The sequence below is a fragment of the Macaca nemestrina genome, chromosome 17, assembly GCF_043159975.1.
Source record: "Macaca nemestrina isolate mMacNem1 chromosome 17, mMacNem.hap1, whole genome shotgun sequence".
In the NCBI taxonomy this organism is placed as follows: Eukaryota; Metazoa; Chordata; class Mammalia; order Primates; family Cercopithecidae; genus Macaca; species Macaca nemestrina.
The window spans coordinates 9,882,634-9,895,515 of NC_092141.1; the positions used below are offsets into that span (position 1 = coordinate 9,882,634).

Genomic DNA, 12,882 nt, shown 5'->3' on the forward strand with positions numbered 1-12,882 from the left:
TTTCACCATGTTGGCCAGGCTGGTCTTGAACTCCTGACCTCAGGTGATCCACCCACCTCAGCCTCCCAAGGTGCTGGGATTACAGGCATGAGCCACTGCACATGCCCAGACATTCTTTTTGTTTGTTTGTATTTTTGAGATGGAGTTTTGTTCTTGTTGCCCAGGCTGGAGGGCAGTGTCGCAATCTCTGCAATCTCGACTCACTGCAACCTCTGCCTTCAGGGTTCAAGTGATTCTCCTCCCTCAGCCTCCTGAGTAGCTGGGATTACAGGTTCCTGCCACCATGCCTGGCTAATTTTTGTATTTTTAGTAGAGATGGGGTTTCGCCATATTGGCCAGGTTGGTCTTGAACTTCGGACCTCAGGTGATCCACCCATCTCGGCCTCCAAAATTGTTGGGATTACAGGTGTGAGCCACTGTGCCCAGCCTGATTTGGACATTCTTGACCCTGTTACAATGCTGTTCACTGAGCCAGGTAGTCTCCCTTAGGACATAGAAGTCCCCACCCATTGTGGCACCAGACTCACATTCCAGCCCTGTTTTCTACTTCCCTTTGCACATCCTGTATCCTAGGCAAATTGGGTGTCATAAAATATTAGGACATATAAGAATGACCATTTTGAGCACTCATAACTTGTTCATCTCAATATTTTATTATGAAAAATTTCAAACATATGGAAAAGTTGAATTAATTATGAAGTGAACACTCCTCCCCATCACCTAGATTCTACAACTTATGTTGTACTAAATTTGCTTTATCACACATTTACCCATCTGTCTCTCTATCCACTCATTACTCATATCTTTTTTCCCCTCATCTTATTTTTTGGATGTACTTTGAAGTAAATTGCACACCTTACCCCAGACGCTTCACATGTGTTCCTTTTGCCTGGTTCTGTCATCTGCTTTCTAAAATCCTTCAACATTTACCTCTAATTTCACCCAGGTCTTTACATATACCTCACTGCCTGCCTGTTCTTCTAAAGGTATATATAGACACATGCACAGTGTATCAATGGTATTCGAGTTTCATGGTGGGAATGTTAGGAAAAATTGTCTAAAAAGACTCCATGAGGGGAGTAATGATGAAAAAGTTGAGAGATGCTGCTCTAGGGCATATTTTATGTGGGGCCTTGCATAGATATTTATATAGGTAAGTTTATATTTTACTAAATAGCATTGTATTATGAGTGGCTTTGATTCTGGGATTGCCCTTAGGGACAGACATCTTCCAGGACAGAAATTTTGGCATAACAGGGCCTTAATCAAAAAATCATGTCCCATGTGTGGTAGGGAACGGACAGGGGGTGAAGAATAAATTTAGGGAAACGAGAAAGGTTGATTAACTCATTCTGGAAGTGGTAGGGGTCCAGAGGAGGTTGGTGGCATTAGGGCACACAGAAGCCCTGAGGTGAGATAGGCTAAAAAATGACTCCCAAAGACATGGGGTCCTAATCGCTGCATCTTGTAGATGTTAATCTGTATTAGTCTGTTTTCACGCTGCTATAAAGGAATACCTGAGACTGGGTAACTTACAAAAGAAAGAGGTTTAATTGACTCACAGTTCCACATGACTGGGGAGGCCTCAGGAAACTTACAGTCATGGTGGAAGGGGAAGCAGGCACCATCTTCACAAGGCGTCAGGAGAGACAAGAGTGAGCAGCAAAGGGAAGCACCCCTTATAAAACCATCAGCTCTCATGAGAACTCACTAACATGAGAACAGCATAGGGGAACCGCCCTCATGATCCAATCACCTCCCACCAGGTCTCTCTCTAGACATGCGGGGATTGTGAGGATTACAACTCAAGATGAGATTTGGGTGGGGACACAGCCACATCATATCTTTACCTTCTATGGTAAAGACTTTGGAGATGTGATTAAGAATCTTGAGATGGGGTCATTAACCTGAATTATCCAGGTGGGCTCTAAATGCTACCAGTGTTCTTCTGAAAGAGAGGCTGGGGGAGATTTGAGACACACACAGGAGAAAGCTATGTGAAGACAGAGCAGAGAGAGTTGAAGATGCTAGGATTGAAAACGAGAGTGATGTGGTCACAAGCCAAGGAATTCTGGCAGCCACCAGAGTTGGAAGAGTCAAGGAACAGACTCTCACCTAGAGCCTCTGGAGGGAGTGCAACCCTGCCCACACCTTGATTTCAGTGCAGTGATACTGATTTTGGATGGCTGCTGTGAGAGAATAAGCTATTGTTTACAGCCCCCAGTTTGTGATAATTTGCTATCGCAGCCACAGGAAACGAGGAAACGCAAGGGGAATGTAAAGGACACAAGCACTGATGGACGGAGTGAAGGAAGCTTGTGCACCAAATTGAAAAACTAAAAGACTCATTTGCCTGCAAAAGAGAATACTTACGTGAAACTGGCTCCTTGGAAAATGTGGGCAGGAATGATTTAGCAGGCAGGTGGAAGGTGGAGATATTTGGTGTGGATGCATTTGAGGTGATGGCAAGCCCACCCTGTGAAATATACAAGAGGCACCTAGACATTGAAGCTGAGTGGGACAGAGATAATGCACAGGGCCGTCCATCCAGGGGGAACAGGTGAGGCTGATGAGAATGAGCGAGCATCCGCCAAGGTTCAGGCTCAGGTTTGCTCTTTTAATACACGCACACTTTTTGTCCCAGAGAATTTGGGAGGTCAGGGGATTGAAAGAAACTTGAGTTATGGTAAAGGCAGCACTGAAGGTTGAGACTCTACAGAAGCCCAGAAAGGGATGATGTGGGCCCAGGAGGAAGCATGGGCTCGGTGGTCTGGAAGCAGTTGAGTGACGAGAGGTGTATCTAATCCGGCTTCCTTTCCTCATTTCTTTGCAGCTTCCACCTGAAGCCAATAAAACCTCTGAGAACTGCCTGTCACCATCAGCTCAGCTTCCTCTAGGTGAAAGCTTTGTGCAAAGCCACTTTCAAGCACAATATAGGTAAGACGGGGATGTGTTTAGAATGTATCACCCAAGCCCACACACTCAATTCCTGATAACCAGTCTCCCATTGCCAAAACAACAAAACCACAAACACCCTTCTCTCTCCCATTAGAAATCCTGACTAAGCACACACTCCTGTTGTCTCTGACCTTTAGTATTTCTTCTTTTCCTTCTTCTTGGCTCCTGGGCCCTCCACCTTACTTGAAGGAGGGGTGATAAGAGGGTGATTCTATAGAAGGTAAATGTGAGCTGGGATCTCACTAGCAAGCAGTCACTCTGAAGTTGGGGAGACCCTTCCTGTTTGTTCTCTCTCCAGAGAGCCCAACTTAACAAGTCATTCTGAGCTCAAGAGTTCCAAGCATTATGGAGGATATAAAAATATATATACAGCCTGGGCCACATAGGGAGACCCCATCTGTACCAAAAAAAAAAAAAAAAAAATCCTAGCCGGGTGTGGCACGTGCCTGTGGTCCCACCTACTCGGGAGGCTGAGAAAGGAGGATTGCTTGGGCCCAGGAGGTCGGGGCTGTGATCGAGGCTGGAGTACAGTGATCCGTGATCGCACCACTGTACTCCAGCCTGGGCAACAGAGTGAGACCCTGTCTCAAAAAAATAAGTAAATAAACAAACAATAAAAAAACGTATGCAGCCTTTGACTTCAGAAAGTATGTGTTCTCTTTGAGCTTTTTTTATATGAAAGTGCAGAGACTCATACAAGGCAGAATAGTTTCAATGTTATAATGTTCAGTGAAAGCACTGACAGCAGCAGTGAAAGGTCAGAAAGGGGAGAAAACCCCATGGGCTTCTCAGAGGAAGTGTGCCTTTTGTTGGCCTCTGCAGGATGAATAGAAGTACGAATGGGTAGGAAGATATTCAACAAGAACAAATGCAAGCTTAAAGGTGGGAATGAGCACAGCAGGCAGGATTTAGATGAGGAAGTCATTGGTTACAAAGAGCCACCTCTAAGATGCTTGCCTCTGTGTGTGTGTGTGTGTGTGTGTGTGTGTGTGTGTTGCCAATATATGTTTTCATGTATATGTATCTATGTGTGTGTGTCTATAGATATTTTAAGCCTTACAAAACGTCTCAGGGGGTGAGTATTAACATCTGGGAGGTTGGGCTTTTTCTACGGACATATGATAAGTGGCAGAACCAGGATTTGTCCCCTGAAATATCTTTAAAGCACAAGTCCTGCCTTTTTGCTTTCTTTGCAATTCTTCTGTTGTTTTTCCAGCTAACCCTGTCCATTCATTGTGATTCTCTGCTGCTCCTTCAGTTTCACAGAAACTCTGTTCTCTATTATGGATACCAAAAAGAGTTTTTTGTATTTTTCTTCTGGATGTTGCAGTAAATCATTTCAAAGCCGTGCTTTTCTCTGAGTCGTCTGGATAATCTTCCCTTTGCATTGCTCTGCAGTGGTTTCTTGGAGGTCTCCAGGTGATTTTCTTCTCTTATTGACTTATCTTCAAACGAGGAAATAATTATTCCGTCTTCTAGAATTTCCTTACTTAGAGCCATTTACTTCCATACTTTCTGGGGACGTGTCTTCTTTGTGTTTGCACAGCAAGAGGTCACTTAAAACTGCCCGGAAACTATCCTGATTTAGGATTCCTATTCTATTCAATAACCACTGAAAAGATAAATAGGGTATAATTACTGTCTTTAGAGGCTGATTATTTAGGAAGACCAAATAGTCTTTGAAACTAAGCTGCTTTCCACTGGTGAAGAAAAATCTATAGCACTTGATAAGTTCTGTCACTCTGCCTCACCAGGGACGGGGGGACCCTGATGAAACAGCCGGGGTGACTGTGGGCTCTCCGTTCCTGTTTGCGGTTGTTTAGCGTACAGAGCAAAGAGGATCGCACCCCTTGAGCTCAGATTTCTCTGTCATGCCTGAAGAAAGCCTTTCTCATTTCCTGAGGGATGTGGTTCCTCTCCAGGAGGAGGTATGCAGAGAGGAAACCTAGATTTTGTGGTCACCAGTCTTGAAAACTACTGGCCATGAAAGCCACTTGTAGGGCATCTGTTTTATCTGTTTTTTTGTTGTTGTTGTTTGTTTGTTTGTTTGTTTTTTTGAGACGGACTCTCCCTCTGATGCCCAGGCTGGAGTGCAATGGCACGATCTTGGCACCCTGCAGCCTCCACTTCCCGGGTTCAAGTGATTTTCCTGCCTCAGCCTCCTGAGTAGCTGGGATTACAGGTGTGCGCCACCACGCCAGCTAATTTTTTTTTTTTTTTTTTTAATTTTCATTAGAGATGGGGTTTCACCATGTTGGTCAGTCTGGTCTCGAACTCCTGACCTTGTGATCCACCTGCCTCGGGTTCCCAAAGTGTTGGGATTACAGGGGTGAGCCACCGCGCCCAACCGGGCATCTGTCTTATCTTCAGGTGCCCAACGCAGAGGGTGCTAGAACCAAAAATAACGAGACAGAGGAAAAGCATAGAGGAAGAGAAAGAAGAACATTTAGAAAGAGGGAAAGGGGAGAGTATAAGGTGAAGGCGTGTTAGAGAGAGAGGAGGGATCGCCGATCATCGCCAGCAGGTCAAATTCATCTGTGTCCTTGTACAATTCATTCACCTATTTCTCTGTTCAGTTCCTGTCTCGTCCCCATACTCTTTTTCCTTCTTTCAAATATTCAAGTGCCTGCTAATGTGCTTGGTCCAGCAGTTACCATGAGGAGTAGAACTCCCGGCTGAATCCTTGTTGATTCTTTAGAGATTTCATTCATGCCCTACTGTGTGCTGGGTTGTCTCGTAGGTGCTGTGAACAAGACTCAGTCCATTCTCAGGGAGCTCACATTCTACCTGGGGGAATGTTAGATAATGTACAAGTAAACAACAACCTGTGACAGCCATCAGCAGAAAGATAAGGAGTCACTTGGGAGGCGGGGGAGTGGCCAACATTCCATAAGGCAGGCAGGGAAGGTTTCTTATCGGAGGGATGGTGGAGCTGAAAACAGAGGGACAAGGAGTCTACCATTTAATAACTGGGGACAGAGTATTCCAGGCAGAGGACACAGCACAGGCTAAGAGCCAGAAGTAGGAATAATCCTGGCAAGTTCAAGGAATAGAAAGCCCAGGGTAGCTGCCAAAGAATAGAGTAGCTGGGATTACAAGCATGCACTGGAGATGGGCTGGAGAGTTGGGTGGGGACCTGGTAGGGCAGGTTTTCAGTCCAAGTGTGCGGGTTTTAGTCTCAAGGACACAGGAGGACACTGCAGAGTTAAAGGAGGGAGTGATCTAGTTCATTAGTTTCAGAAGTGACTGTTTTTTTTTTTTTTTTTTTTTTTTTTGAGACAGAGTCTCATGCTGTCACCCAGGCTAGAGTGCAGTAGCATGATCTCAGCTCATTGCAACCCCTGCTTCCCGGGTTCAAGCCATTCTCCTGCCTTGGCCTCCCAAGTAGCTGGGACTACAGGCATGCACCACCATGGCCAGCACATTTTTGTATTTTTAGTAGAGATGGGGGTTTCATCATGCTGGCCAGGCTGGTCTCGAACTCCTGACCTCTAGTGATACACCTGCCTCGGCCTCCCAAAGTGCTAGGATTACAGGCATGAGCCACTGCACCCGGCCCAGAAGCAACTGCTTTTTATGAGCAATGCAGGGAGGTGAGAGGAGGCAGGAGCAACAGTTGGTGTTGCCACTGTGGTCCCAGCGGGAGAGCAATGGTGGTTGGAACGGCAGAGGTGGCGGTAGAGCTGGAGGGAAGTGGAGGGGTTTGGAGTATGTGTTTGGATGGAGAGTCAGCATCTTTCCATTAGTCCCTCTACCCCTAACCCCTCACCCCAGTCTTGCTAACGTGTTGAGGGGTAGAGGGACTAAGGGAGAGATGAGAATCTAGGATTTACGGTGACTCTTGGGTTTTTCTATGATTATAACTGATGAGTGCTTCGGAGCACTCGAGGGTGCTTTGAAGTACATGCCTGACTTGGCGTGGGATGAATCGGGGGTGGGGAGGACTTCCGAGGAAGTGACATTTGAGCTGATTGGATATTATGGACCATCAGTGCCCTTTGGGTATTTTTCCTATAGCACGATGAGTAAGAGGTGAGGGGTTCACGCTAAAGATGAACTGGCAGTGGTTGAAAATGCCTGCTTTGTGCCTGCTGATAAAGACAAGGTGCCGTCAGGGATGCCTTGAGGTCTGTGAGGTGGTTTCCTGCAGTGGTCGGTAGTGGCAGTGCCTGGCTGGCGGCTCCTGCTGTCCCTGACTCTCTCCTGGCTTCCTCTCCTTGGGGAGGGCTTGCCTGGGATGGCATCAGCCTTCTTGATGTAATTGACGGATGTGTTATTATGGGTTAATTCAGAGGCATCGTCCCTTAAACCCCTTTTAAGGGGCTGAGTTGTTGACTTTGGTTGAGGGAGAGAAGAGGAACCTCCAGTACTAGAGTGTGGAAGATCCTGGACCGTAGCAAAGATATTTAGTTATTCTATGTGATTATCATCACAGTCTAAAAATGTCTACAAGTCTAACAACCAACGATTGTGGCTATGTTGGAGTTTTGGCTGGAGGAGTGTGTCTGTGTGTGTGTGCGCACAAGTTCTTCATGTCCTTTATAGCCTTTATCCGCAGAAACTCTAAGGATGTTCTTGAAGGCTTCCTCAGAACAGATCTCCGAAAGGTGAGACCTTGCTTATGTATTGGCATAATTACTGCTGTTTGCGTAGACGTCAGATCCACTGTCCAGTGAGCAGGTAAAGTGGACTGGGTTTGAGGTGAAAGATGTGTGTGTATTTGGCAGCAGTTAAAGGGCAGAGTGACAAGAAATTCAGGGGCAAAGCCTAGGGCTCATTGCTGGGCATTTGTAGCAGGTGGAAAAGCAAACCGCAGCCCTGAGTTTTAGTAGCTCTGACAGGGTTAGCTTTGTAACAGAAGCAATTTGACAAGGAGAATGAATAACTTAGGGAAATGGGCCTGTGAACATTGAAAGACAGTGGGGTGATTTTGTGTTCCTTTGCCCCGTGAGTGCGCTTGCAAGACAGCACGGCAGGACTGTGAATGTCCTGGAGCGAATGGGGAGAACGGAGGCATCCGTCAGGCCACATTGGGGTATATTGCTGTAGCCTGGCAACGTGGCCAGAGCTTTTTGTAAAAGTGAAGCTGCCTCTCCATCTTCTTCCAGATGTTGGTCACATCAGTCTGTCCTCATTTCTCAACCTTTGATACGTGGATATATTTCACATCTTTCCTATAGTTTCTTATGAAAACATTATACGTTTTCATTATTTATTTTATTTTATTTTTATTTTTTTGAGACGGAGTTTTGCTTTTGTCACCCAGGCTGTAGTGCAATGGCACGATCTCAGCTCACTGCAACTGCAACTTCCACCTCCCGGGTGCAAGCGATTCTCCTGCCTCAGCTTCCCAAGTAGCTGGGATTACAGGCACCCGCCACCACATCTGGCTAATTTTTGTAATTTTAGTAGAGATGGGGTTTCACCATGTTGACCAGGTTGGTCTCAAGCTCCTGACCTCAGGCAATCGCCCGCCTCGGCCTCCCAAAGTGCTGGGATTCCAGGCATGAACCACCGCGCCCGGCCCATTTTCATTCTTTCAATATAAAATCTGCCCATTCTATTTGTTTTTCTACAAACCACTCATCGCTTGCTAGCAGAGAGAAGTTGGTGGCTCAATGTAAAAAGTCATATTCCTGAACCGGTTTCATATGTTGCAATGCTTCAAGAAGAATGCAACCCGGCGTAGTTTTAGCAGGCTGAAAAACACGAAGACGTCAATGAAAAACATTCTCTCTCATTGGTTTATATACTTGTGAAATGGGAATTTGGGGATTTCCCAATGACCCAAGTATCTCCTTCAGGCCAATTTTTGCCTAGGTACGTGACGGACAGAGGTGGAGAAGGATTGGAGGAGAGATGCAGTGGCAGAGGAGACCCTAGAAATGTTGGGTTTCTGGCTGGCTGGCGCCCACTGTCGGATACAGTGCTTTCAACAAAAACACTGACTACCATGGGTCTCCCAAAGGCAAATGACCTGAGGCAGCAGGGGCGATGGAATGTCCAGTACTGGGGCCTGTTTTCTGTAATCAGGCTGATGGTCTGATAAGTTGTATCCAAGATAACTGACTTGTAATGGACAGATCACCCAGGAGTGCCTCAGGCGGCACCCTCCCCTTTATGTTCCTGTTTGTCCCTGGATTTTCCTATTTGTCTGCTCAGTGGAAAACCAATCAAACAAGACGGGCACTTTCCACAAGGACTCAGGAAACCTGTTCTGATACCAGCTTTGGCTTTACTTGCTGACTTATCCCGGGAATGTCATACAGTGCTAAGAGTATGGACTTCAGAGTCAGACTGCCAGGGCGGTCTTGTTCTGTGTCCTCAGAGAAGTTAATGTAGATTTTTACAATTAGTAACGTAGCATGCAGAGAAATCCCTTGCATCATATGATAGGAGAAAGAAAATTGGTACGTACATGTGGAATATAAAAGTTGCATTTCACCTGGGCACAGTGGCTCACGCCTATAATCCCAGCACTTTGGGAGGCTGAGGTGGGTGGATCACGAGGTCAGGAGTTCGAGACCAGCCTGACCAATATAGCGAAACCCCATGTCTACTGAAAAAAATACAAAAAATTAGCTGGGCGTGGTGGCGGGCACCTGTAATCCCAGCTACTCAGGAGACTGAGTAGGGAGAATCGCTTGAATCCAAAAGGCAGAGGTTGCAGTGAGCTGAGATCATGCCGTTGCACTCCAGCCCGGGTGACAGCATGAGACTCTGTCTCTAAAAAAAAAAAAAAAAAAAAAAAAAAATGTTGCATTTCATTTTCAGAGCTCCATTTTAAAGTAAGGGAGTATTAAGTTTAAAAGAGTTGAAAGAATATAAATGAACATTATATATATCTACTCTGAACCAATTGACACCTCACTGATTTCTGCTAAAGAACACAGGAATGATATGAGCATGGAGTCTGGAAACCGAGCCTAGCTTTCTTACTTGAGAGCCATGTGTTCTTCAGCAGATTACTTAACCTCGCTGTGCTTCAGGTTTCTCTTCTGTACAATGGGCATAATATCAGTTGCTATGGGTGGTAAACGGGTTCATCTATGCTCAGTGCTCAGAATGATGCTCGATTCTTAGTAAATGCAATTGCAATGTTAGTTATTACTTTAAGGAGTGACTTCTGTTGTTTCTTCTTCTGTACAGTAAGGAGGGTGGGTGGTGTCAGTGGTTCTCTACTATGGGTGAACACTGGGGTCATTTGGGGAGCTTAAAAGCTCTCAGGATTTTAGAAAGATTTTGATGTCCGGACCCCTCTCCACCCACCTTGAAACAGAATCTCTGGGAGTGGGGCCTGGACATTGGAATTTTTTAAAAAAAGCTTCCTGTGGTTCTGGGGCACAGTGAGGCTGAGAAGCAGGGGAAGAGATGGTCCTGAGATCCCTTCAGCCTGGAAGTTGGCATGGTTGGCATGCTGGGTTTGTATGGCGGGGACGGGTTATAGCTTCCCTTCCCATAGTCAGTGCATTTATATATGTCCTAAAGTTTCTTTTCCCTTTTACAAAAAATGGAGGTGAAAGTCCTGTAACATGAAGTTAAACACTCTAAAGCGTACAATTCAGGGACATAACATTCACAGTGTTGTGCAGCTACCACCTCCTAGTTCCTAACCATTTCATCACCCCAAAATAAAACCTGGTACCCAGTCAGCAGTCAGCCTCATCCTCCCTTCCCTCAGCTCCTGGCAACCACCAATTTGCTTTCTGTGTCTATGGCATTACCTGTTCTGTATACTTCATATAAGCGGGATCATGCAATATGTGCCCTTTCATGCCTGGCTGCTTTCATTTAACTTACTGTTTTCAAGGTTCATCCACATTGTTGTACAGACCGGGGTTCATTCCTTTCTATGGCTGAGTTGTATCCCACTATGTGGATGTACCATATTCTGTTACCCATTTGTCTGTTGATGGATGGCTGGATTGTTCCCATCTTAACTATTGTGAATGGAGCAGCTATGAACACCTGTATACAAGTATTTGAACACCTGTTTTCAATTCTTCTGGGTATGTACCTAGGAGTGGAATCACTGGGAGTGGAAATGCAAGGGTAATTCTGTATTGAATTTTACTGCCAAATTGTTTACGTGTGATTAAACGTTCGCCTCTGTTCTTCACCCTCACAGATCTTCCTTGACTTGTCCCCACTGCCTGAAACAGAGCAACACCTTCGATCCTTTCCTGTGTGTGTCCCTACCTATCCCCTTGCGCCAGACGAGGTACGTGAGTGTCACCGCTTGCCCAGTGAACTTGACTTCCATCCTTACTCATTACGGGGAACCTTCTGGCCTCACACCTGCCATTTTCTCTCCTTTGCTTCTCAGCCAGCATTTCTCTGGAAACCAGCCCTATAGCTGGATGACATTCAACTATTGAAATTGACAGAGTAAAAGGTTACTGTGTCCCTTCTCTAACTGAGGAAGGAATTATGAATGTTTGGCACAATTGCCAGACTTAGGTCTGTGGCCCATTCAGAAGCTGGCACGGACCCGTTGGTCTCACTTGGTCACACGGAGGCAAACTAGAGAAAATCTGTGGCCACCTGCTTTTTTTTTTTTTTTCCCCAGCTTTATTTCAATTTCAAAAATCTATTTTCTTCTCTGGGAAGGTGTAGGAAAAAGATATCTTTAAGGAGCAAAGCAAGAGGAAAAGGGTTGTTTGGGGAAGATGAGTGACAAAGAAAAGTGGAGGTAGGGCTGGGTAACAGGCACCATGGGCCAAGTTCTATAAAAGTAAGCCCAGGCCGGGCACGGTGGCTCAAGCCTGTAATCCCAGCACTTTGGGAGGCCGAGACGGGCGGGTCACGAGGTCAGGAGATCGAGACCATCCTGGCTAACACGGTGAAACCCTGTCTCTACTAAAAAAAATACAAAAACTAGCCGGGCGTGGTGGCGGGCGCCTGTAGTCCCAGCTACTCGGGAGGCTGAGACAGGAGAATGGCGTAAACCCAGGAGGTGGAGCTTGTAGTGAGCTGAGATCCGGCCACTTCACTCCAGCCTGGGTGACAGAGCGAGACTCCACCTCAAAAAAAAAAAAAAAAAAAAAAAAAGTAAGCCCAAACCTTCGCAGTGACCAGGAAGGCAAATGGCCAATGACTGTGTCCTGGCATGTGGGTAAGCTCCTATGTGGGGCGTCTTTTCTGGCATTGGAACAGAGGCATTTCCTCTTTATGTTTCCCACCTCCTGAAGTGCCATTTCTCTTACCCTGTGCCTGTTGACATCTGCTGCCTTTAAGATGCAGCTGAAGACATGACATCTTCAGAAGGCCTTCCTCGGCAACTCAATCTCCCTTTCTGCTGTAAAATCCTGTGCTGCTGATATTCTGCACTAGAAATATAACTATTGGCTTATACTAGAACATGGCTCATGCTGTCTATCATCAGTGACACCATCAGATAATGTCAACTTATAGATGTGATGATCTAAGACTCCTAGCCTGACACAGCGCAGCACAGGGGTTAAGACCATTGACTCAGGAGCCAGACGGCCCAGGTTCAAATCCCAGCTCTATTAATTAATTACCTGTGTGACTTGGGCAGTTAGTGGAGTACAGATCAAGAGAAACAGTGGCTGCAAGACTGGGCCTTCATATGCTGGTGGGAAGGAGAAGCGATTTCCAAAGGAGACTCTCACTAAGGAGAATGTCATCAGTAGTGTTGGTTTGTACTGAGAAAAACACCTTGACTGCTTTAATTTTCAAACTGTGGAGTTTGTTTTTGTTTAAGCTTATCTATTTAACAACTAGAGCCTTGAGATCGGACATCTCTATGGTGATTCTTAGTCGAATACTTTTTTTCCCCCCAACTCGCTGGATAAGTAGCTTAGAAGATTTGGCTCTACCCTGCCACCTGGTGACAATGTACCAAGTACAGGGACACAACCAGGAAGTAGAGATTAACTACGTGCTGAACTTGATCCATTA

General features: G+C 45.9%; 1 protein-coding gene across 2 annotated transcripts in view; it reads left to right on the top strand.

Moving 5' to 3' along the window:
• The window catches only part of LOC105473580 (ubiquitin specific peptidase 43), an 84,732-nt gene that overhangs the window by 17,865 nt on the left and 53,985 nt on the right, over positions 1 to 12,882 (top strand). For both annotated transcript variants that reach the window (XM_011727410.2, XM_011727411.2), the window contains exons 3-4: positions 2,834 to 2,937; positions 11,087 to 11,179. In XM_011727410.2, the coding sequence (XP_011725712.2) occupies positions 2,834 to 2,937; positions 11,087 to 11,179 (197 nt within the window). The remainder of the gene's footprint in view (positions 1 to 2,833; positions 2,938 to 11,086; positions 11,180 to 12,882) is intronic.